At 55.7% G+C, this 22,837-nt stretch overlaps 7 protein-coding genes across 7 annotated transcripts; 3 read left to right on the forward strand and 4 right to left on the reverse strand.

Annotated features, from left to right (window-relative positions):
* Positions 1–59: 59 nt before the first annotated feature.
* KVR01_006273 (Rab geranylgeranyltransferase BET4) lies at positions 60–1,469 on the reverse strand (the record flags this gene model as incomplete). Its single annotated transcript, XM_044794200.1, has 3 exons — positions 60–445; positions 499–1,390; positions 1,461–1,469. 3 exons carry the CDS (start codon positions 1,467–1,469, stop codon positions 60–62), a joined length of 1,287 nt encoding a protein of 428 aa, XP_044645076.1.
* A 3,785-nt stretch (positions 1,470–5,254) lies between these two features.
* On the forward strand, positions 5,255–8,087 carry KVR01_006406 (uncharacterized protein; the record flags this gene model as incomplete). Its single annotated transcript, XM_044793744.1, has 3 exons — positions 5,255–5,932; positions 6,018–6,691; positions 6,776–8,087. 3 exons carry the CDS (start codon positions 5,255–5,257, stop codon positions 8,085–8,087), a joined length of 2,664 nt encoding a protein of 887 aa, XP_044645209.1.
* Positions 8,088–8,607: 520 nt separating this feature from the next.
* KVR01_006217 (uncharacterized protein) lies at positions 8,608–12,428 on the reverse strand. Its single transcript, XM_044784515.1, has 2 exons — positions 10,826–12,428; positions 8,608–10,598 (listed from the first exon to the last, which is right to left on the reverse strand). The coding sequence occupies exons 1-2, from the start codon at positions 11,972–11,974 to the stop codon at positions 8,961–8,963; spliced, it is 2,787 nt and encodes a 928-aa protein (XP_044645020.1). The 5' UTR covers positions 11,975–12,428; the 3' UTR covers positions 8,608–8,960.
* Positions 12,429–13,507: 1,079 nt separating this feature from the next.
* KVR01_006345 (uncharacterized protein) lies at positions 13,508–16,261 on the reverse strand (the record flags this gene model as incomplete). Its single annotated transcript, XM_044789593.1, has 7 exons — positions 13,508–14,060; positions 14,120–14,238; positions 14,295–14,341; positions 14,419–15,281; positions 15,681–15,888; positions 15,957–16,037; positions 16,099–16,261. 7 exons carry the CDS (start codon positions 16,259–16,261, stop codon positions 13,508–13,510), a joined length of 2,034 nt encoding a protein of 677 aa, XP_044645148.1.
* A 931-nt stretch (positions 16,262–17,192) lies between these two features.
* On the forward strand, positions 17,193–18,359 carry KVR01_006307 (cyclin-dependent protein serine/threonine kinase regulator SSN8; the record flags this gene model as incomplete). The annotated part of the gene is made up of 3 exons (XM_044783819.1): positions 17,193–17,352; positions 17,420–17,629; positions 17,713–18,359. 3 exons carry the CDS (start codon positions 17,193–17,195, stop codon positions 18,357–18,359), a joined length of 1,017 nt encoding a protein of 338 aa, XP_044645110.1.
* An 806-nt stretch (positions 18,360–19,165) lies between these two features.
* Positions 19,166–20,484, forward strand: KVR01_006462 (uncharacterized protein; the record flags this gene model as incomplete). The annotated part of the gene is made up of 2 exons (XM_044793356.1): positions 19,166–19,318; positions 19,553–20,484. The coding sequence occupies 2 exons, from the start codon at positions 19,166–19,168 to the stop codon at positions 20,420–20,422; spliced, it is 1,023 nt and encodes a 340-aa protein (XP_044645265.1). The 3' UTR covers positions 20,423–20,484.
* Positions 20,485–20,711: 227 nt separating this feature from the next.
* Positions 20,712–21,654, reverse strand: KVR01_006091 (uncharacterized protein; the record flags this gene model as incomplete). Its single annotated transcript, XM_044792041.1, has 3 exons — positions 20,712–20,993; positions 21,083–21,323; positions 21,383–21,654. The coding sequence occupies 3 exons, from the start codon at positions 21,652–21,654 to the stop codon at positions 20,712–20,714; spliced, it is 795 nt and encodes a 264-aa protein (XP_044644894.1).
* Between the last annotated feature and the right edge of the window lie 1,183 nt (positions 21,655–22,837).

Below are 22,837 nucleotides of genomic sequence, written 5' to 3' on the forward strand. Positions count from 1 at the left end.
GCGTGTTCCGACAGACCACATGTCTTGGATGAATTCCGCAATCGGTACGCCTCGCTTCGTTATTGGATAGTGAGACCTAGCTGCCTCCCCATATCATCCCAGCAACCTCTCCTCATGGGGTCCAGCTCTTGTAGCTTGGAGAGCCAGGTCTCCAGGTCCGCCATCTCCTCGCCCGACGGCTTTCGTTTCTCCATTGTCGACAATGCCAGTGTGCACTCGATGAGCGCTTCGTATATTAGTTTACAGTCATCATAGTCCTCGAGTAGGTCCTTGATATCCACTATATCTGTTGTGATGTATTCCAACCTCTCATCAACGGTGAAACTGGCTGTGATGGTCGGTCGTGTGTCATGTTCGATCAAATCCAGCATCAAAAATTGGTGGTAGTACCAGAGTGACTGGTCTTCAGGCCCTACGTTCAAGCCCTCTTTGATCAAAGCCAGCTCTGAGGGTGGGTTAGCCGCACTGCAAGGCTGAAGGAATGTCAAGTCACCGTACCATCGTCAAAAAACTTCTTCCTCGCTCCCTCGTCGGCCTGTCGCTCATCCAACAGCCTCGGGATGAGTTTGCTGCGATTGTGCCATGCGGAGAAATTCGACAAGTCAACCCGGATCATCTTGGTAGTAAACTCGAACTCTGACTCGACCATACTCTTGCCGTTGAGCGCAGCGCTCTCCAAGTGGCTGACGACGTTCCGCCGATAGCCCCATGCGTGGAAGTTCCGCCGGTCCTTGCTCAGCATCTTGGTATCGAGGCCCAGCTCTTCCTCCCATATGCGCCTCGCAGCCTGAGGGTGCAGCCGTTCTATGGCCTGCTGCAATAGCCACGACCTGTAATTCCAGATCCAGTAACACTTGGGGAACTCCATCAGCAGCGGGACCGTAAAGCCCAGCTCGGACCTGAGCGAGTCGAGATCCTTCTCTCTAGCTTCCGTGCGCCCTGGATCTTCATCCGTTCCGCTGCCATCGCCGAGGACGGCCGGGGCATCGTCGTCGTCAGCCGTAATACCACTCTTCCCAGTTGTCTGGGACGCGGGGTTTGGCGGGGTCGTGGTCGCGGTCGAGGAGGAGGAGGAGGATGCGGCGGAATATGTGGTGGTAGTGGCGTTCTGAGAAGAACTCTGCGACGCCTTCGAGGGCGACGACCCAGGCGACGGTTTGGATGATAACCCACAGGTTAGCAAACATCTGCGGCGGACGTTCCATATTGTGTAGTACTCCGGGTTGAGGCGGAGCAGCTTGGCCGTCAGCTTCAGGAGGTCGGGCGTGAAGCTGGCATCGGCGACCAGTGATCGGACCTGGCCTTCGAGGTCGCGGTACTTTGCTATCTTGTCGAGTTCTTGTTGCTTCTGCTCTTCAGTGCGGGACCGGTTGGTTCGGGCTACGCCATGCTGGTTGCCTTCCCATCAGTCAACTTCTCGTGATTGTGCTCGGGTTTCTGTCGGTGAGAGGTGCTCGTACACTGGCCATTTCGGACCCTCTCAAAGAGAAAGGCCAAGTAACACCGAGGGTCTTCGACCGCTGGCTTGGAGGTTGCTTGAGAGGTGACGTTTGCGGCAGTCAGCGGTAGTGGTCCGATAGATGCCAACACTGTGTATGCAGTACGCTAGCTTGCACGAGGTAGCTCGGTACCAGGTAGTGGTTCCCTAACCTTGGGGTGGGGCCGTCCAATCAGGTTAACCCCGCTGTCCTTCCTGCATTGGCCTCAACCGCACTCAAGTGGACAGCAGCCGGGCAGCATCACAGGGTTAGAGTCCGAGGCTACATTTTACTGTTAGCATTTAGTTAAGATTTTTCCCCTGGACTGATGTTTTTTCAACATTGTCCTGGAGCGCTCAAAGGCACTGGGTCTGGGGACTGTGGTCCTGTAGCACATAATTACCAGCCTGTTTTTTGCTTTACTTAAGTCGTCTTGTAAATCAGATTACTCATGCTAAAGTTTACAGTCAGTCTCACCTGGGTCAAATGGGCCATATTTTCCGGTCTTGCATGAGGAGGAGGGCAATTATGAATTGTCAATGGTCTGATGGCAAGACAGAACAAGCAATCCTCTGGAACAACAATCCCTAGCGTAAGATCTTTGGAGTGGGATGCACAAGTAATCAACTTGCCATAAGGCAGGAGATTATGACGAGGAAATTTTGAAATTGATATTCAGCGATCTACTATGGCAGTCTTCTCACTTAAACCCCACATTCGAATACTTACCTGGGTACTGAACAAGTGCTCAGCTACTTTTATGCAAGACTCGGACTGCTCGAGTGTTCTAATCTCCCAGGTGCAGGCACTTCTTCAGCATTACCTTGGCTTTCTGACCCACTTACACTTGCTGATAGACTGTCTAATGGCGGATAGACTGTAAGCAGGAGGTGGAGGCTGAACTATCGCTTGGTCTTGGTTCAGGTAGAACATTCCGTGCTCTTGCCTTGCTGGCTCCTGAAGTTCAATATCGTCCTCACTGGCCCCTGACTGACGTGGTCTACCCCACGCAGCTTTGGCAGCGTAACAAATCCCAATTAGCAATGAGACGATAATGAGGACGACAAGAACCTGTATGGCAGGATTCTCCCATACTAGTGAGTCAACTGGCTCCTGGGCTGTGTAGAGGATTGGAGACATTTGAAAACGCTTGTGGCAAAGAGAAGCAAACAGGTGCCTCGTCCAACTGTGATATGGGTGACTTCCAATCTTATTGGTAATAGAGCGTGGGTTGATGGAATAGAAAATTGAGCGTGGTTGAAGACAGCCAAATGTAGACTTCTATAGTGGCAGGTGCTTTATTTGACTGCCCAATGTATTAGTCCCTTAGTACAAGAATGGGTCCATTCCAATACTTTGTTCAGGATGCTGGTCGTCCGACAAGGCCTTTGTCCGCAATGCTTTGTCTGCCTGGTTTCGCTTCTATTCCGCGTACGTCCGAAGACGTACATGGCGCCTTCCTACAGTGGTACGTGTCGTTATATAGATCAATCTTTTCGAGAATTATCCTAAAACGACATTCAAAGAATAATAAGCAAAACATTTACTCAGTTCTTTTTAACTGTAAATAGTTTTATAATAATTATTGGAAAATGTATTCTAGGCTTGTCCGCATCATCAAATACCTAGGTGGCTTCAGAACATCAAACCCATAGACGTAACAATCCCCCAAGAATGTAGACGTGTCTCTCTCGAGATCTCGAATAGTGAAAGGATATATAGAACCAGCAAGGAAAACAATCTCATCCCCTGCCTGCACAGATGGTTCTCCAAGCCCCAAATACCCTCCGTCGGTGACGAAAAGCTTCCTACCGTAGACGGCTTTTTCCAATTGCCTGACATACCATTGATAGCTTCCGTCACCGGTGTCTCTTTGGCTCAACATCATGCAATACTCAACGTCCTCAAGTACTGGCGCTCCCTCCTCATGAGCGCACCTCTCCCATGTTGCTAGTACCATAATACACCTCCCATGGGCATGTACAACTTGTTCTCGGGTTCAATACCATAGAGGGCGGTATTGAGAGCAACGAAGGTCTCCAAGAAAGCATCGGATACGGTGCCTCGAGGGTCTGCAGATGTCCATTTTGTGTTCGAGCCCTGGGCGAGCAAATTGTCGATAGCAAGACTCTCCCATCCGGCAAGGGTCTGGGAGAATTTCTCTGTTCCAGGTGCGTATTCCTTCCTCACCAGCATCTCGGCCCCTACAGCTCGAATCGTGTCGACGGCTTTGCCTTTCACCACCAGCTCCTTGCCACTGTTGCGGAACCGCAGGCCAGGCAAGGCCTTGGTCACGTACGTTTCGGGCTGGGGTCACCCTTTAGTTGCCCCTCTAGCTGGCTGGCCATTACATCAATTACATGCAGTGCATGAGAACTGACGGAACGGACACAGGGGAAACACGGTCCTCGTCCCAAGGATTGTACAGCACAACTCATCCGAGTCTCCTGCCTGGGGTGATAATGTCAATGTGTTCTACTACAAGCGATTTGTGAAACCAAGGAAGCACAACCCGGTCGATTCACGAGCATTTGGTGGCGGAGCTACACTCTGCCCCGGCCGCCACTTCGCCTCCACTGAGATTATGGCCTTCACCAGCGTCATCCTCTCACGCTTCGATATCAAGTGGGTGGGTGCCAATGGCTGGGGAACCTTAGGATATAGGGGAGCCAATGCTGCCTTCCGTCTGCCCAAAGAACACGTCAAGGTGTAGCTCATTCCCCGAGACGACAAGAAATGGCATATGTTTTTCTCGGAGCCTGGAAAGCCGATGGAAACCTCGAACAGGGATATAACGGCAGCCGCAGGGCAGGGCCCAGTCGCTGATTGATCCAGGCAGTACAAGACATTGCAATGCGTGTCTCTGAAAAGAACCCAGATCAATAGTAATGGGTGTCGGTGACCTTCACATGCCCCTCTCAACACGAAACTTTCAGTAGTCCACCTACTTATCCAAGACATGTGGACCCCCACTTGTATGATAATACCTTAGAATCTACTAGTAGGAAAGGGTACTCCGCGATTTGAGTACTATACCAACTCGTGCCACATGTTTAGGTGATGATGACGTGTACAACTTCCCTGGGCAAGAGTTGACTAGTAGATAACTCGTACGTCAGCCTGGCTTCTTTCGTGTCGGGAAGGCGCTTTTTACTACCTGGATACCTAGGTAGGCATATGAGAAGGTCCAGCTCAAATCACAGTGTTGATCAGTAGGGACTGCGTCTCACCCATACCCTCAAAAAACCTTGGAACGTGCTTGTGTTTTCCTAACTCCGTTCAATCGCCTTCCCCCTTCTGGAGTGTGACTGCTTCACTGACTGGTGTATCATTCCATATTTCCTTCCACCTGTATTATTCACTGGAACCTACTTATGCCCGCCCCCCTACGATGACTTCTCCCTACGATCTCCAGACTTGTTGTCCGCAACATTGTCGTGGGAGTCCCAGTCGACCACAAACATTCAGTCGTGCCCTTGCCAACGGAATATCATCTCGGAGTGAGTTTTCCTCCAGTTGGGTCGTGCTCACGCTTTTATTGTCGGCAAGCTCCACGCCGCGCCGCCTGGCTGGTCAGCTCGGATGCCCGCTCTCACTCATCCGCTCGCTCTGCCTGGGGGTTCAGTGCTCCCGATCTGTCTCAACAATACTCTGAACGCCGAATATCCCTGTTAGACCTTGCATTATTTCAATCACTCTTATCCGCTCCGCGCTGTCTCCAGACTGAGGTGTCTGAGAAGCCAGCGTCCAGTGAGACCCGCCGTCCCCGATCCAAGATGGGTGATCCTGTCACACCCATATCCTCCCGGATGCGACAACTCCATCATGATGGCCTGACTAGGACAAATCGCTCTGCAGATTCCGGTTACGCATCTTTTGAATCATCCCCTCTAAAAACATGCGTGGAGAGGCAGTCAAATCGCGCTTCTTTGTCGCTGGTTTCAAGGCGTGAGGACGGAAGCTGGCGGTCTTTCGACGGGACTGGCTCCGAGATATCAGATATCCAGGATTCGGACAATGACTCCGAGCATTTCATTACGCCGTCCCCGTGTACGGGCCGACAGAGGTCAGCAACTCTGCCGCGAACATCGCGCAGGAAAATGTCACGGACGGACTCGTATCGAGTGGTCTCAAAGCGCCCGGTTCAGCATCCTCGCCATGGATCTGACACCGCTATCAGTGGGTCCAGGGCCAGCTCCCTGAGGGCACTCGATCGCTTCGTGCCACTGAGAGATCACAAGACACCGGGATCTGAGAAGTTGCGCACTACTAGGCCCTTGGAAGAATTGACCTCTTCCGAGCGTCTCGTCCGTCACAACAAAGATGCACCTGATCCTTTCTGCTTCAGGCGACGGCCTTTGCCACCGTCTCCAACCGAGTCCCGAAAAACCGCAAGGTCCGGCCAGAGTAGCACGACACTTGATCCCGGACTCCATCATCCACCGGAGAGGAGGGTGAGCTGTTGAACACCTCTGCACAGAATCGGCTTCATCTTCCATTTCCTTCAAGAGAATAACAGCTGACGAAATGTCACCACAGGTAAGCAACAGTATTTGGTCTGTTGGAGGAAGGGCTCCTAGTCATGGAGCCATTAATGATGGGCGTGGTGGTCTCGTACAAAGTGGCACCAACGCCCCTTTGTTCAACACCCTGTTTCCGGCGCTGAAACCCAAGGCCCAAGAAGACGTCGAGAAGCACGAGGCTCGTCTTGCGTCTGCTTTCGACATCGACTGGTCCTCGAGAATCTTCGACTGCGGCATCTCATCGGCTCGATCGAAGAGACAGCAAAGGAGGTCCGACCCAGTCTTGAACAACAGAACACACTGGGAAGGCTCTCAGCTGGTCAAGAACGACCAACAAGATAGTACGGTATCCAAATCCAAGCACGAGATGCGAACCCTGCCGACGGCCCCATTCAAGGTACTCGATGCACCAAGCCTACGGGACGATTACTATTGTTCGATCTTGGCTTTCTCGCCAATCTGTCAGACTTTAGCTGTGGGTCTTGGCACGAGGCTCTATAGCTGGTCTGAGGACACGGGAGTGCAACTGCTGGAGGATAATGGGCCAAACGATTCATCGTGGATAAGCACAGTCGACTTTTCTTCGAAGCAAGGGAGAAAGTGTATTCTTGCCTACGGTCGATCGAACGGACTGTTGAATCTCATGTCTTTATGGGATGCACCGACACTATACGATCGCCAATATCCCCGGTTCCGATTCTCTCCACACGTGGAACAGGCGCCCGTCGCCTGTGTGAGCTAGAGGCCGACGGTTGCAATTCGTCCGTCTGTGAGTCCTCACAACCCTGGGCATCCGGCTGAGAATGAGGACCTGCTCGTCGGTGACGAACACGGCAACATTTTCTATTATGCTGTAGAGTGGCCCCTAACATATGAAACCTACCGTCACAATTGGCGAGGGAGTGTCCAATGTCTTGCCTATATATCAGCTCACAGGCAGCAAATATGCGGGCTTTCCTGGTCTCTCAACGGTGAATTATTTGCGAGCGGGGGCAACGACAACGTGTGCTTTCTTTTCGAGGCGGAGAAGGTGACAAGTTACTACCAGGAAGAGAGCGACCCCGAGCAGGATATGAGCAATGTCTTTGCTGCGTTCCGAGAGCCTATCCCGCCTCGGGGGTTCAACCTCAAAAGATTCCTGGAGAGTATGGGGTCTGGGACAGGTTCGTCCAGGTCATCGTCGATCCCAAATGTTCGCAATACAACATGGAGCCAGCGCCAGATATCGGACTCATCAACCAGCAGTGCTGGCAGCCGCTTGACCGCGATGGATTCGATTGATGACCGCATTACGAGCACAACCGGGCCCTCGCCCTTCGCGACTTTCTTCCGCCCCGATACGACCACGCGTTTCTGGGACCTGGATCGTCTTGTCGCCGAGCGTGTCCAACCGCGCTATCCGCCCTCCCTGCCATTAAATGTTCCTACAGCTTCTGAACATTTCCGCAACCCAGTCTCTGACACTTCAGGGGATCCACGCCACATCGAAGAGCGCCATGCAAAGCATCGCTGGGAACACAATGCGGCCGTGAAGGCCATTGCATTCTGTCCCTGGCGCGAGGGCCTGGTCGCCACTGGCGGCGGCTCCCACGACAAGTGCATCCACTTTTTCCACACGACGTCAGGAGTTGCGCTCGCTACCATTGCTGTGCATTCGCAGGTCACCAGTCTGATCTGGTCTACCACGCGGAGAGAAATCGCCGCCACTTTCGGTTACGCACAGCCAGAGCACCCGTACCGAATCGCGGTGTTCTCGTGGCCTGAATGCCGGCAGGTCGCAGCGATACCATGGGAAGGCGAGCATCGGGCGCTCTACGCCGTCCCATATCCTCGGGGCCCGCCAGACCGGAAGGCGGCCAAATATGCCACGGGCCGGTCGAGTGGTTGGAGAGACAGGGAGAAGAAGAGGAACCGAACATTTATGGAGGGTTGTATTGTTGTTGCGGGCAGCGACGAAAGCATCAAGTTCCACGAGGTTTGGTCGGGAGGCAAGAAGGCCACCATTGGCGGCGTCGGCCTGCTTGGCGGGAGTGACATCCTTGAGGATCTAGAGGGGATCGAGAAGGAGGGCGATGTTATCCGCTGACCTCGGCCACCTGGGCAGGACTTGGGAACAGTTGTCTGTGAATGGCACTGCTTGAGGGCATCATGGAGGTCGGTAAAGATTTCCTTTCGGCGCATGGTTTGTTCTTGGGTCCGGGTGTGACAGGTCGGCTCAGAGTGTGCGTCGGCGTTGAGGTTGACGTACGACGGTCCGTTGTCATCGAATAAAGGCAATAGATTGAACTAGCAGGTAGTGATGTGGTCCTAGGGAGGCGAGTTGTCGGACGATGGTCGTCGAGACCCTGGGATCGTTCATTCCACTTAATAGCATCTCTTGATCGCCTTTGGTCCAGCCTCCTCATCTCGCGCGCGCGTGGGTGCCATTTTGACTGAATCACATGTTCTTTTATGCAACTTCATACAGTTTGTGGTAGCGTTCTACTGCCAGCAGCAACGCCTCAACATCAGTTGTCGCGAGGACCGCGTCGATGCCCGAGAAACATGTCTGTTCAGGCGCATGCTTATTCCCACTCCGTCCGTCCGTCACACAGCAAAAGAGAAGGTTCGAGGAGAACATAATTCGCATTGATGTGTATCAACCGGCTAGTCCAAATAAGCACGGATCCAAAGAACAAGATATCCTCCAACTCCATCGGGCCCGACGACCCGGTCTGAATACTAGTAGTAATCATGAAAAAATCTCATCAGACGCCGCGGACCCCGCGCGCTAATCCTGTGTAAGTGCGATGCCATGTCTGCCGCCATCTCCTCCTCCAAGCGTCTCTCACCGCTGAGGAATCCCATTACTTTGGGCGCTCGCTGCCCTGTTTCCTTCCCCCCTACCGACCCTCTTACGAGTTCTGGTGGGGCCCACCCATCCTCCGTGCTGCTGATAGTCCAGGGCGCCCCGGCCCCCTCAGGAGGGGAACGCGACGCTGATCTTGCCCGAGGTGGTGTGGCAGTGGATGTTGCCGCCGAGGCCGTCCTGGCCCTTCTGCGCGACGACGCGCTCCTTGTACCCGGGGAAGTCGTCGTCGCGCCGGATGACCTGCACGCCCTTGCCCGTCACGGCGATCTTGCCCGTCAGGCTGTCGGCGTCGATGCGGCCCTCCCACGTCGCGGGGTAGTTGACGCGGATGGCGGCGCTGGTCGTGGTGTGCTTTGCGGTGAGGACGCGGATGGCGGGCGGTGCTACGGCGGCGGGCTGCTCGGGCGCAACCTCGTCCTCCTCGGGGGCTGGTGGTGGGGCAGGGGCCTCCATGTCGCCCAGGTAGCTGTAGGGGTCCTCCGCGCCGATGGGGGTGACGTCGACACCGCCAGGCGCGGCGGCCGCGGGAGCGGGAGGGGGCGGGGGCGGGGCGGGCAGGGCGACGTACGAGCCCGTCTGGACGTCCTTCCACAGGGCATCCATGACGTTGACCACCGTCGTGCCGCTGGTGGTCGAGGTCTGCAGGTTCGAAGAGCTCGGGGCGCCGCCCTGGATCAGCGACTTGTCGTAGACGGGGAGCAGGGTCAGATCGATGTTGCCCGAGGTGGTGTGGACCTTGCACGAGTGGCTGAAGGCGACGGAGCCCTTGATCGTGCCGGACATGGTATACAGGTCTACGCCGTACTGCCGCGGCGGGATGATGTCCTGCGCCGCGGCGCCGACCGCGGTGCCCTGCGAGGTCATGGCCAGGGCCGCCGCGGCGGCCTCGACGGGCTCGTGGAGCTCGACCGGGCCCGAGGTCGAGTGCACGTAGAGGATCGCGGGGCGCGGCTTGTCCTTGAGGGCTTCCTTGGGCACGACGCCGGCGCGGATGGAGCCCGCGATGGTCTCGAGGCCGAGGTAGTCGTACAGTGGCCACGAGCCCGCGATGGCGTTGGACAGGGTCTTGACCTCGATGTAGCGCGAGTCGAGTACGAACGACTTGGGCGGCCCCTCGAGCATGACCTGCCTCGGGTCCTTCTCGCCGTCGGTGGCTGACACGACAGTCCCGATGGTGCTGGCCAGGCGGGCGAAGTTGTTGAGCTGGATCGAGAGGTTGTCCAGGAGCTTGACGCCGAGGTGCACGCTCTCGACGTTGAGGCTGTCCAGGATGCTTCCGGGCGGGACCCAGATGGTCGAGCGGATCTGCAGGCAGGGCGACTCGGGGCTGTTGGAGGGCCACGGGATGGACAAGGGCGAGAGGACGTAGAGGCGCTGCTCGGCTTCGTCCCAGTCCAGGTCGAGCGAGATCTGGTCGTCGTTGGAGACGCTCTCGAGGGTGATGCCCGGGCCTGGCGTGCCGTTTCCGGACCGGCGGATGACGACCTCACCACTGACGCGGATGTCACGGCCGCCCTGGTTTTCCTTCTTCACGTCCTGGAAGAACGAGAGGTTGCGTGTCTCGGCGAATTCGACCTTGAAGGTCTGGACCGGGTACGTGATTTCCTTCTTGGCGCACATGTCGGAGTCTGCCCAGGGCATTTCTCCGTCGAAGGGTGGATATGCCAGCCTCGTGCCATCGTCGTCCTGGGCTGGCAGTTTGCTGATGGGTGAGCCTCCAGAGCCACCAGGCACGGAGATCCTCCTCTGTTCAGAGTTAGCTTGTCTGAGCATAATGATCATTTTCACACGTTTTGAAGTTATAGATGACGAAAGGTGTACGACAACTGATAAGTCGCTTTGGTGAAACTCATATAAGACTTTCTTCAGGGCTATCACTCCTCTGTTGCTCATAGGAGCTGTCGTGTCACCGAGCTCATTTATTTGAGAGTGACTGATAGGGTGGCAAGACAAAGAGGAAAGTATGCGCTTACCTCGTCCTTGATGCCGGCAAAAGAGCTGACGAGGAACCCGACCGTAATGAGAAGCAGGACGACACCAAGCGCAACAAGCTTGCAGGTCCTCCGGTCGAGACCGGCCACGCGGCTCCTCACGCGGTCCCTCCAGTTCTGGGGTCTTGTGTAGGTGGCGTAGTCATCGTCGGGCTGGCCTCCCATGTCCTGCGGGACGGACTGGTATTCACCACCAGCCAGCAGGCCACGGGACTCTGACTCTGAGATGCGACCCATGTTGCTGGATGGGCGGATGGTCTGGTAGTTGTTGGAGTAGGAGGTGGACGGCGAGGTGGGAGAGGGGGTGTAAGCTGGCGGAGCCTCGCTGAAGAGCGATGAGCGCTCGGAATATATCGTCCCGCTGCGGTGGGAGCGTGACTGTGCCGCGGCGGAGGAGGAGGAGGACGCGTACGGCGTGTACCTCTGGTGGGGCGGCGCGGATGACAGGCCGGGTCCGAAGGCGTATCTCGACTGCTGTCCAGGCCCGAAAGTCGTCGATGATGGGGTTTGTTGGTTCAGGGACGGGAAGGTGGAGGGCCCGCCGTCTTCACCATGTGGAAGGGAGGCAAAGTCCGATGGGTGTGGCCGGCCAGCTCGGCGTCTGTTCTGGTCGCGCTCCTCTTGAGCTTCCCTTGCCTTGCTCTCGGCGGTGCTTCCTTGCTCCAGGCTGGGGTCGTCGACCCAGACGTCTGGCACGTGCGGGACTTGGGATGATGCCGCTGCAGAGTAATGCGACGATGAGGTGGCAGCATCTACCGACGGGCTGTGATGTGACGGCGAGTGCAGATGATTGCCTGTATTGGTGTTGATGGCCGGGTAAGCAATGCTGCGGTCTGACGAAGGGGAGTCGCCAGAGCGGCCAAAATATCCGTCCGTGGGCGACAGGACTTGATCCTCGTCGTGGTGGTTGTCTGCGACGTGTGCATCAACCCCACCATGAGTACCAGTGGCACCAGCGCCGACACCAGAACCACCAGAGAAGGGTCCTGAACCGGTACCCTGAGCGACCTGAGCTGCGTGGCCGTACCCATGCGTGTTTCTGTTTCCGCCTCCGTCCACCCGCGGGCCATCTTCGACGTCTGAGTCGTCGAGGCCCGAGTACATGTTGTCTGAATAAGGGTAGGGCGGCATGGTGCCGAAACGTCTTGGCGGAGCGCTTTGAAACTATCGAAGGCAGCCAAGTCTGGAAGCTTGGGTGCGCAAAGACGTTGATCCGCTTGGCAATGCTTGCTTACTCGGCCGGGTGGAGAGATAATTTTGGAAACCACAGGCAACAACAATGCCGGGCGAGGGACCAATTCCAACGATTACGACCCAGGTTGAGGTCGTCGTCAGTCTGTCCTGGAGGAGATCCACACGCTGGCAGGCTGGATGTAAGAAAGGATAAGAGAGAAAGCGCGGGAGACGGGACAATTGAGCCCGGCAGGGACGTCTCGATTACATGTACCTAACCTTAAACCGACTCGCCTAACATGCAGGATCCGCGACAAGCTCGCCATTCACAAATAGAGTTAGCCGGGGGACGGGGGCCTCGGTCGACGTCGACATATAAGCGTTGCGCTAAGACGAGAGCCCACAAGGCGCCTCGTCAGCCTGGCAGATCTTGGAAGGCTGGGCAGAGTGGAACGTACAGATGCACATGGGCGGCGCTGGGGAGTGTGGGTGACATAATTCCAGAACAATTCCTCTGGGGCCTCTCTCCGCCAACAACAGGACGCCTTGGTAGCTGCAGTGGGAGTGCCGAACTCCGTAGTCGGTAATTTGGCATGGTCACAAGTGACAAAAGAGGAAGCTCGATAAGACCCTCTGCCCCTCAGGGCTGTCAGATAGCTGCCCATAAGCAAGGGACAATATCCTTCCGAAAGGCAAAATGACGCTGGACGCGTGGGCTCTGAGCCGTAGCCTCGACGACTTAGTCCCCATCCAGACTAACCGCGCTGCAAATAAGCTTGCAGCAGAGAGGGGTTCAGGCTGTGGGAATGCCCTCATTGGCCAATCCGTTGTCGCGGCAAGGATTTCCCGGGGGCACACTTACGAATACCTTCACCCACCGTACACGCCTCCACCTTGTGTGACCGACTCGTGCCTGACGCCGTCTCTCACAACCTCGATTTTCCTGTCTAGCCTTGGCTCCAAGGGTTCGCTTCCTTCTTTTGGGTGCCCACTCGACGATACAACGCAGTCAATCAACGACATAAGCAGGCTGCTAGTGTGGTACATTTTGAAATGTTGAACTTGATTTGACGCTGTTGGGACGGTATGCAACCCATTCATGCCGCCTACTCTGTCGAGTATATCGTCAGACGACTGTTGATCCACCACAAATGCCTCTCCTGGTATCACCTGTAATCTACTTTGCTTTCCTTGTTTCTCGACGCCGACGGCATAGATCGACTCATATGCCTGATTCAAATCAGTGCTGAATTCATGTCCCGCCTCTCTCAAACGCCTTAGAAAATGCCCCCGTGCATGTTGCTCCGCAGCCGCTATTCGCCTCCGCCCCTTGGTCCTCGTCTCACCAGGACTTGGTATTCTCTTGTCAGACATACGGTGCCTGGGTTGGCTCCCATCCCTCTCGAGATTGGGTTTCGCCACTACGACAATGGTCCCTGCCGGTATTCCTCCTTCTTTGTCGAGGGATTCCACGGCAGCGCCTTCGTCGTTTCAGTGGAGGCCGAGGAAAGCTTTCGAGTTCTCGTAGACGACCCACGTGATGCTCAGGGCCGGGGCGACCTTGAGCAGGTTCGGCGTCAGTCCCTTGTACATGCCTCGGAGGCCTTCGTTCCTGTACGTCTTCCGCGCCACGTCCCATATCCCGGTATATGTCGGTGGGTGCATCACCGTGCCCTGCGTCTGCAGTCGTGTGCGAAGGACATTGAGAGGGTAGACCACCGTGGCGCCAAAGGCACCCGAAGTCGCGCCGATAATACCAGTCATGACGTTGCCGGGCGCCGCATCCTCCTCGTGGAGTCCAGTGTAGCGTGCCTTGTATCGCGTGAAGGTCTTCTTCAGAAACTCGAACGTGCCCATGTCGATGGCGCTGTAAGGAAACATGCCAACCAGTCCCATAGTGATGCCTCGGTACGCGCTCCGGAAGCCTCCCTCAGCCACCATTTTCTTGGCGGTCTGCACGAGGAGCGCGTTGCCAGTCAGACCGCCTTCAACAGTTTCGCACTGCAGACGGAACTTGAGGGTGTCCAGTGGGTATACACAGAACCTGTTCAACACCGTCAATGCCTCTTTCTTGATCTACTGGTTGTAGTGCAGTGTACTTACTGTGCAGTCATTCCTGCCACGCCGCCAGCAGCGAACTTTGAGTACGGGTTGATTCTGGTCGGGTCGTCGTGACCTTCAAGAGTGGCCAGGGTGCGCTTCGCTGCTTCGTACGAGCCGAACTGCAGATGGTCAGTTGAAGTTGCTCCTTGGTTAGAGGTTCTGCAGGGCAACACACCTTGATCGCGGTTTCAGGCATGATTTTGATCACGTTCAGGCCATTCCCTGTGGGTATTGTCAGCTCTGCACCAACGACGACATGATTTTACCTTTGGGGAGTAAGGGACTTTGATCATGCTTACCTGCGAAGAAGGTTCGGAAACCACCGGCCTTCCACAGGGCATGGATAGCATCGCCAATTGGCTTGCCAGCGGTGCGGACAGCGGCTAGAGGTTGACCTTGTTTGGCAATATCAGCAGCGACGCCAGCCTTTGTCGTTGTGTTGACGAGCAGGTAGACCTTGAGGCGATCGAGGGGAGCTGTCGCGGTACGTGAGATCCCGCCTGCGAGAGCACCGGCAAGGAAGTAACCTGGTTCAGGCAGGTATTGGGTCAGTCTCGATTTTGTAAGCTCATCCTCATCCTCGCACTCGCCATCAATCTCGCGCCATAGCAGCTGGGGGTGGTGGTTGTGGATGTCCAAAAAGTCGTCGTCGCAATCGCTGCTATCGCCGCCGCCGAACGAAGTGCCTGCGCTCATGGCCTGGAGGGATCTGACGGCGCCTCCAGTGGCCTGCTGGATCGTGCCTTGGACGCTGCCCGCAGCAGGCTGAGGAGGACGTTTGGCATAGACAGGTGCCATGTGGCTGTTGTCTGGTGGGGTCGAAGATCCACCGTCGAGTGGTGGTTTGAGTTGTGACGAGAGAGGGGGTTTTCTTGAAGACAAGGTCGACTCTGACGAGGGGGTGGACGCCGGGGAGGCCGCAGTCGGGAGTCCAGGTTGGTTGATTTTGGGAGGCGGATCAGAGGGGGCAGGTTGTGCAAGCCTGAGGATGGAGCCAAAAAATGCGTGAAGAAGGAAGCCGGTCGTACCTATGCCCTCGAGTGTCTCATCCGTGACCATAGAATCGCCTTCAGCATTAATAGTAACAATAGAAGAATAATATGATAATGCAGCCTCGAGAGGTGAGCCGCTTGGGTTTGTGGGCATAAACAGCAAAAAGTCACTTTGTGCATGGCCAACCATTAGCTTCGTTCTGTCTTGAACCAAAAAATTGCATGGGATAGAAGGTGAAGTTCTGGGCGAAAAGGGCCACCTCAAAACCGTCCCCCACTAGTCACCCGTCCGGTTGACACACACCACCTTAGCCGCCATTGGTGTGCTTGACTAGAGGTGAATCAGATCGAAGGCGCCGCCCTTGCCTGGAGTTCCCTCGAAGAGCAGTGGATCAATGCCGCTGAGTGATTGACATGGTCGGTCGAGGCAGGAATCCTTGTCCCCGTCTCTCAGCCTGCAGACGGACGAGACATCGCAACCCAGAACGCATGGCCATGGGACAACACACAAGAGGGACACGACAAGGGCAGGATGATCCAGGGCAAGAAAGTCGGAAGGGGTCGCTTACCGCCACTCGTCAAAACTGATGAATCCATCGCGGTTCGTGTCGACCTCTTCAAAGAACCCAGTAAGCCGCCTCTTGGGCACGGCCAGCCCAGCCTTCTGGAAGGCAACGCTCAGCTCCTCGCGACCAACCTTGCCATCGTGATTATGATCGATGGACTTGAAGAGACGGAGCAGCTGGCGCTCGGCAGCCTCCACAAACACACGAAACTCTGCACAGCAGCAGCCAGCCAGTATCAGCGCCTGCTCAACCCGAGAGTCTCTGGCAGATGGGCCCTACCTTCGTACTGTATCTTGCCGTCCCGGTTGGTGTCAACCACCCTGATAATCTCCCCCAGCAGGTCGTCGGCGTTCTTCATAGCTGTCCTAGCGCGTTAGCCACCCGTCTAGTGCACAACACGGCGGTTCTGGTCCAAGCTGACGATGGTCTATCCTCCGCAGGCCCTTCTGGAGCTTCTTGAGGTCCAGCTCCCCCGTGCCCTGCGGGTCCAGCTTCCTCCACAGCTCCTCGACGCGGCTGTCGCGCTGGTTCTGTGATTCCTCCATCCCCATCTCGAAGTCCTCGACCACTTGGGTGATCTTCATGTGGCTACTATGATATCATCGCAAGGCGGGTCGTCGGCAGGGCAACTGTTGGATTACTGTCTTTGGTGACGCCACGGGCGCAAATATACCGTCGTATATCGTCCAGACCCGAGCAGATGGTCGGGGGTGTCGCGCAAGGTCGAATATGTTCCTATATCATGATTCGGCTCCCCGTTGTCTTGTGCGATCCGGTATCGACGAGATAAGCGTCGACAAGGGGCATGCGTGATTCAGTCGACGTTCGTGTCACCCGGCTGTTCTCGGCGCACAAGGTCAGTGACTTGCGTGGGCACGCGGGGTGGTGTTGCTGGTCGATCCAGACTATGCGGTCATCCGAGGAGCTGTCGCTGGTTTAAGTGGTTTTGGCGGGTGGTTATGGTTGTGGTTAGCGGCGGAGGGCGGGCGAGCTGTCACCTCCAGGTCCTGCGCCGTCTGGCCTGGCCAGGGCCCCCCAATGGGAGGTCCTCCTTTTCCCAAGGTTTGCTGACAATGAAAAAAAACCCACTTTTCAAGTCACTCACTCTCGGGTCGTGCCCCCACCTTTGGGCCTCGTCCCCTTGATCAGGGATCTGACCTGTCTCTCCTTTCTCGGGCCGAGGCGATCTTACTACTGGACGAGCTGCCTCCCAGCACCTCCTGGGCTTGTCTTGAACCTTCCCCTGGGGCCAACCAGGATCTTCTCATAGTAACACAGCCCCGCTTGGATGACCCTGGACCAGCCCGGCGGACCTTCCGGTGGCCGACATGGAGCCGACACGCCGAACTCTGGTTTCCGTACACGCAAGAGATGCTGCAGCGCCAGGAGCGCCCAGCCCAGCCTATTGTCCGTACTGCGGACTAGATCATCCGGGTCCCACGTCCGGACTTCTCATCAGTTACCAACCAAGCTACGGCCACAGTGCCGTGGGCCTGTCTTGATTCCTCTTCCAGCATGGCTGCCAACTACTGGGAGTCAACTCAGAGAAAACATTGGCAGTTCACCAAGGAGCAGCTGGCGTCGATGCGCCAGAGACTCGAGGATGAGGACCCGGGTCTCGTCCAGAGCTTCGGCTTGCCACAATGGAGGCACCTGAACATCTTCTTCAACCAACGTGAGCGCCCCTAGTGCAGCCTTCTGTCACTTCCGACCTACTGACAAGTCCTTGCCGTCGACTGCAGAGATCAACCGGCTCGGGAAGCGGCTCGGGGTCAGACAGCAGGCCATGGCCACCGCCCAGGTCTACATCAAGCGATTCTACATCAAGGTCGAGATCAGGAAAACAAATCCATTCCTCGTCATCACTACCGCGCTATACTTGGCTTGCAAGATGGAGGAGTGCCCCCAACACATCAGGCTGGTGAACCAGGAGGCGAGGAGTTTGTGGACAGGTACGACGCCTCCAGCCGAAACACGACGAGACAAAACCCCCGTCCTAGCGCGAGGATGCTGACAAGAGGCCCGAACACCGCAGACATGCAGCTTTACAACGACCCATCCAAGATCGGAGAGTGCGAGTTCTGGCTCATATCCGAAATGAACTCGCACCTCATCGTACACCAGCCCTATCGCACCCTGACCAGCCTCCAATCCAGTCTTAACCTGACCCAGGACGAGGTTACACTGGCGTGGTCCATTGTTAACGACCATTACATGACCGACCTTCCGCTCCTATACCCACCACACACAATTGCCCTCACCGCGATACTGCTCGCCATCCTGTTCCGGCCGTCGCCAAACAGCGGTCAGGCTGGCACGGCTCAAGGGTCTGGCAGTGCCATGGGCCAGCCCAACATGGCTGGAATCAATGCAGTGACCGCGGCCCTTGCACAAGCTCAGGCGCGACAGACTCCCACGCCGGGTGCGCCCCCGGGACAGACACCGGTGGATGCTGCAACCGCTGCACAGTCGGCAGCCCTGACTAAGGAGAAGGGCGAGCGGTACTCGAAAGTGCAGCGTTTTGGCCTGTGGCTCGCCGAAAGTAGTATGGACATCGAGGGCATGGTCGACTGTACCCAGGAGCTCATCTCATTCTATGATTGCCAGGAACAGTACAATGATAAGCTCACGCGTGAGCAGATCGTGCGCTTCATCAAGGCACGGGGGCTGGACAAGGGCTGATTTCACCCACAATATCTTGAGACGGCGAATCAATGGGCCAGCCCTTGCATGACCCGTCCCCCGGAGGTTGCAGTGAAAGCGCCCCCGCCAACTATTCTCTCGTCTCGCTACAATATAGCTCCAGCCGGGATGCCTCGTGCGGAGGAGCAATGGCTTTACTCCTTCGTGGCCAGGTCTCGCCGCGCAGGTCATGGAAAGGAGCCAGCTGAGTCGCTGCTTTAATGGCTAGCGATGTTATATGGTTATCGAGGCTTGATCTGCTTCTTGACCGCTGACATACGAGCCGTACGTTCCCAGAGGATTGAGAAGTCGGAAAGATGTTAAAGAGGGCAAGCATTCTTGGAAAATAGACGTGCTTGCACTAGAGCTCCGAATCCCACCCGCCGAAAGGGTTGGAGGTGGTCACAGGAGCAACAGACTTAGACTTGGCCGGGATTACATTTCTCCAGCGCAATTGAAACGGGCTCCCGACAGGATCCTCTCTCACATAGTGTTAGACGACAATCTTCGCCCAGGCCGGGTAGCTACTCTCACAGCATAGAGCAGCTAACCATCGAGACAGGGCGATCCCCCGCACCCCGCCTCACTGCCATCCGGCAAATGGCGGAATTAGAGGCCCGCATGTGCAGACGGTAGATATATATATATATATATATATAAATATATATCAGCATCGCAATAGAACATCTTCATACCGGCCATTGGAAAGCTCCCGACTATTGTGCACTGTCCATTGAACGGCGTCTTACTGATTTGCGGGCACTCCTAGTACACATATACAGGAACAAACATAACATTCTTGAGAAATGCCAGGCATCGTCCAAGAGACTCAAGAGCCTTCACCTGAGGGGCTCACGGTGAAAGAGCTTCATCCTACGTTCGGGGCCGAGATCGAAGGGGTGGATTTCGAAAACCTGTCCGATGCGCAATTTGCTGAAATAAAGGCTGCTTTGGCCAAGGTACGAAGTCAATGATCTGATTTCATGCCTAGTTCTTCTTCACTAAGCTTGCGTCGATATCGGGATTCTACCAAGTGCCGTGAGGCATGAAGAGGGTAGAGTAGAGAGCCAGTTGACACGGGGCATCACGAAATACGGAGGACATCTCCCTCTCCCTTTCGCTCTTTCGAGAACAACCACCGGAACATCACACCGGACTTCGCTACCCGACATCATTTTCTAACCATGACATAGTACGGCTTCGTGGTCTTCCGCGGCACCGGCCTCACAGACGACTCCCACGTCACCTTCAGCAGGCGGCTCGGCGAGCTCGACAACATCAAGCGGTACCTCACGCCGGGCCGCAAGCTCCGCTACGAGCACCTCGAGCTCTTCGACGCGGGCAACCTCGACGCCGAGGGCGAGATCGTGCCCGCGGACCACCCACGCGCCCACTACAACAAGGGCAACGCCCTCTTCCACGTCGACAGCAGCTTCAACCCGCGGCGCTCCTCGTACTCGCTGCTGCGGGCCGTGATCATCCCGCCCGCCGGCGAGGGCGGCAACACCGAGTTCGCGGACGCCCGGACGGCGTGGGACGAGCTGGACCAGGAGACCCGCGCGAGGCTGCTCGGCGCCGGCGGGGACACGGGGCTCATCGGGGCGCATTCTATCTCGCACTCGCGCAAGCTCGCGGACCCGGAGTACTTTAAGGATCTGGATCCCGAGGCGGGGCCGATGGCCCGGCACAGGATGGCGCAGGTGCATGAGCCGTCGGAGAGGATGAGCCTGTACGTCGGGGCGCACCTGTGCTATGTCGAGGGGATGGACAGGTCCGAGTCGAGCGCGTTGATCAAGAGGCTCTATGACCACGTCACTCAGCCCAAGTACGTCATATCTGTGGGCTGGGAGGCGCCTGGGGATATGATCATCTGGGACAACCGGGCGGTCTTGCACCGGGCGGCGGGGGGTCCCTTTGAGACGCGGTTCAAGAGGGATATGCGGCGGACGACGGTCCATGATGACGGGGCGTATGCTTACGGGTTGAACGATGTGAGTCAGGAGGCGATGGGTTTTGATTCTTGGAATCCGCAGCCGGGGATAGTCAAGGCAGTCAACGGATGACGGCTCTTCACTTTGCTTGTATTTCGAGTTTATCTATCATGTACTTAAGTAATAGGTTGTGAGTATCAGTACATTTCTATCCTAAATATTTGTTTGGGTATTGAGATAATTTAAGTAGTTATACAGTACGAAGCAGCAATATCCTTCCAAATCGGTTCGAGTACGAACATTTGATGTTTCCTCCCGAGTTCCTGACACTTGAAAGAGACAACGAGGTCTTTGCGGATCAAAAGTCAACCCAAAAATAGCGAACCCTAACACTATGGCCGAAGCTGATCTGAGCCAGCCCTCATTTCTCGCCGTTGATGGTGATGGGTGCAAGCAAAGTTCCTGGCTTCCTGTAGCACGACCCGTTGACGAAGGACAGGTCGACACCACACGAGGCCTTCTTAATAGCCGCGGTGACACAGCTCTTCTCATCCTCTTCCGGGGTCCACTTATCCAAGGGGACGGTCATCTCGAGGCCGTGGAAGGTGGTGCCGTTGATCTCGCGCGACTCTCCGAACTGCTCGTTGACGTTGTGGAAGCGGTGACTCTCTCGTGATGAGAAGTCGATATGATTGGAGCCACACTGTTGTTGTTTTTTCCCGCATCAGTTTCACACGTAAATGATAGCGTGATGAAGTTCACGGCTGGGGGGGGGGACTTATTCAAATTTACCTCTCCCTTGATGTTGTCCCACACACCCTGGGCCCAGCCCTTGCTGATCTGGCCGGTGGGCGTGATGCGGATCACGTAGAAGAGGAAGTTGTCATAGTGCCAGTGCTCCCAGGAGTAGAAGCAGTCTACGCTCGGCTTCAGCTCCTTGTTCACGGCCTTGGCCACGACGCAGTCGGCAGGGGGTGGCTCTTCGGTTGAACTGCCACCACCTCCTCCGCCATGGTAGGGACCATGGCCGACCCTGTATAGATTTTAGTCAGGGCACAGAAGCATGGTGAAAAGGGGGGGGGAGTGACAGACCAGATACCACCGATATAGCCAGTAGCAGCCCCGGCCGCGAAGCTGCCGCCGCGCCCGGACGAGGACGAGATAGAACCTCCGCTGAAGCTCCCGCCTTTGGCGCCTCCTCCTCCACCTCCGAAGCCTCCACCTCCGAAGCCTCCACCTCCGAAGCCTCCTGCATGGCCGCCACCGACAGACCCGCCTCCACCTCTCGGGGAGGCAACGGGTGTTGCGGTCGTAAGGTGAGGTGCCAAGAGACTGGCCACGACAGCGATGATGTTGAATTGCATCTTGAACTAGTAGTGCACACTCTCTATGTCTTCTGAAATGATGTATGTGTTTCCTCAAATTTTCCTTTAGTAGAAATAGAAGTCTTCAAAGGGTTGTAAAATTGCAATGATTCTTTGGGAGAAAATCAACGAAGCAAACGACCGTCAGCAGCAGCACCATTCATACTTAAATACCTCGGGTAGACCCTCTTCGATACCTTCTAGCCCCCTTCTAACCGCCTTCGAGAATGCATCTCGTGAGCAAAAGGAGACCATAGGCGTCGTTGCGGCTCCCGTTAATGCTAGCACGAAAGGGCCTGGTCAGGATTCGAAGTCATCGCCATCATCAAACGAGCCAATGGGCAAACAACACTGTGTTGCCCAATACGGTGCAGCCCTCGCCCGGCAGCAGTCCGCTTGAGGCACAGCCGCCTCCATGACCCTTCTGGCGGCCTTTTCGAAGATCTAGCGTTGATCTTCGGGCTATTAGCCTCGGGGCTTGACAGGTGCCATGTGCGCGCTAGGGGAAGCTTTGTCTCGCCGTGCTCATGGCGGTGCAAGATGGAAGACACGTCGCATAACCGTGCTGTCGAGCTAGAAGTCTTCGAGAAGGCTTCGGTCGAGTGTCGTTGAAAATAGTGCTGATGCCTGGGTCCTAATTGGTTCCTCAAGAGAGGCATTGTTCAGGAGATCAGATATTCGCACCTACTAAAATGGAGGGTATACCTAAGCCCTAAGGGATAACCTCTTATAAAATAAACTACTATAAGATGACCTCCTATAGGATAAGCTATTATAAGATAAGCTTTTATAGGAAAATATTCTATAGGATAACCCTATGGGATTATTACTCATGGTTTGGTGTTATATTAAGTACTTTGGTCTCTGAGCTCCCTGGTATGGGTGTACCCTCTGTTTTGGTGTGTGTGAATATCTGATCTCTTGTTTAGGGCCCTGGTGTTAGTTTTCCGAATTGCCTCAAGGATATCATTGTATCCTTGTTCATCTACACCATGTTAGTAAAAATTCCGGCTTCGCCTAAATCTACCTTGCCAAGTCTCAGGCCCACGTCATTATCTTCCGTCGATTTGATCAAACCGAGTAGAATGATCAGGTGAAGTTTTTGGCTTCCAAGGTTGGTCTAAATACATGTTCCATACGTAATGGTGCACTGATGAGTCCCCTAAGTTCCAACGACCGCTTC

The sequence above is a fragment of the Diaporthe batatas genome (assembly GCF_019321695.1).
Source record: "Diaporthe batatas strain CRI 302-4 chromosome Unknown Contig00006, whole genome shotgun sequence".
Classification (NCBI taxonomy): domain Eukaryota; kingdom Fungi; phylum Ascomycota; class Sordariomycetes; order Diaporthales; family Diaporthaceae; genus Diaporthe; species Diaporthe batatas.

Bases quoted from the DNA above. Each gene is read 5' to 3' on its own strand.
- KVR01_006217 (XM_044784515.1), bottom strand. From the start codon at position 11,974: ATGCCGCCCTACCCTTATTCAGACAACATGTACTCGGGCCTCGACGAC. The intron at 10,599-10,825 runs GTAAGCGCATAC...AACTCTGAACAG, and splicing joins TTGCCGGCATCAAGGACGAG to AGGAGGATCTCCGTGCCTGG.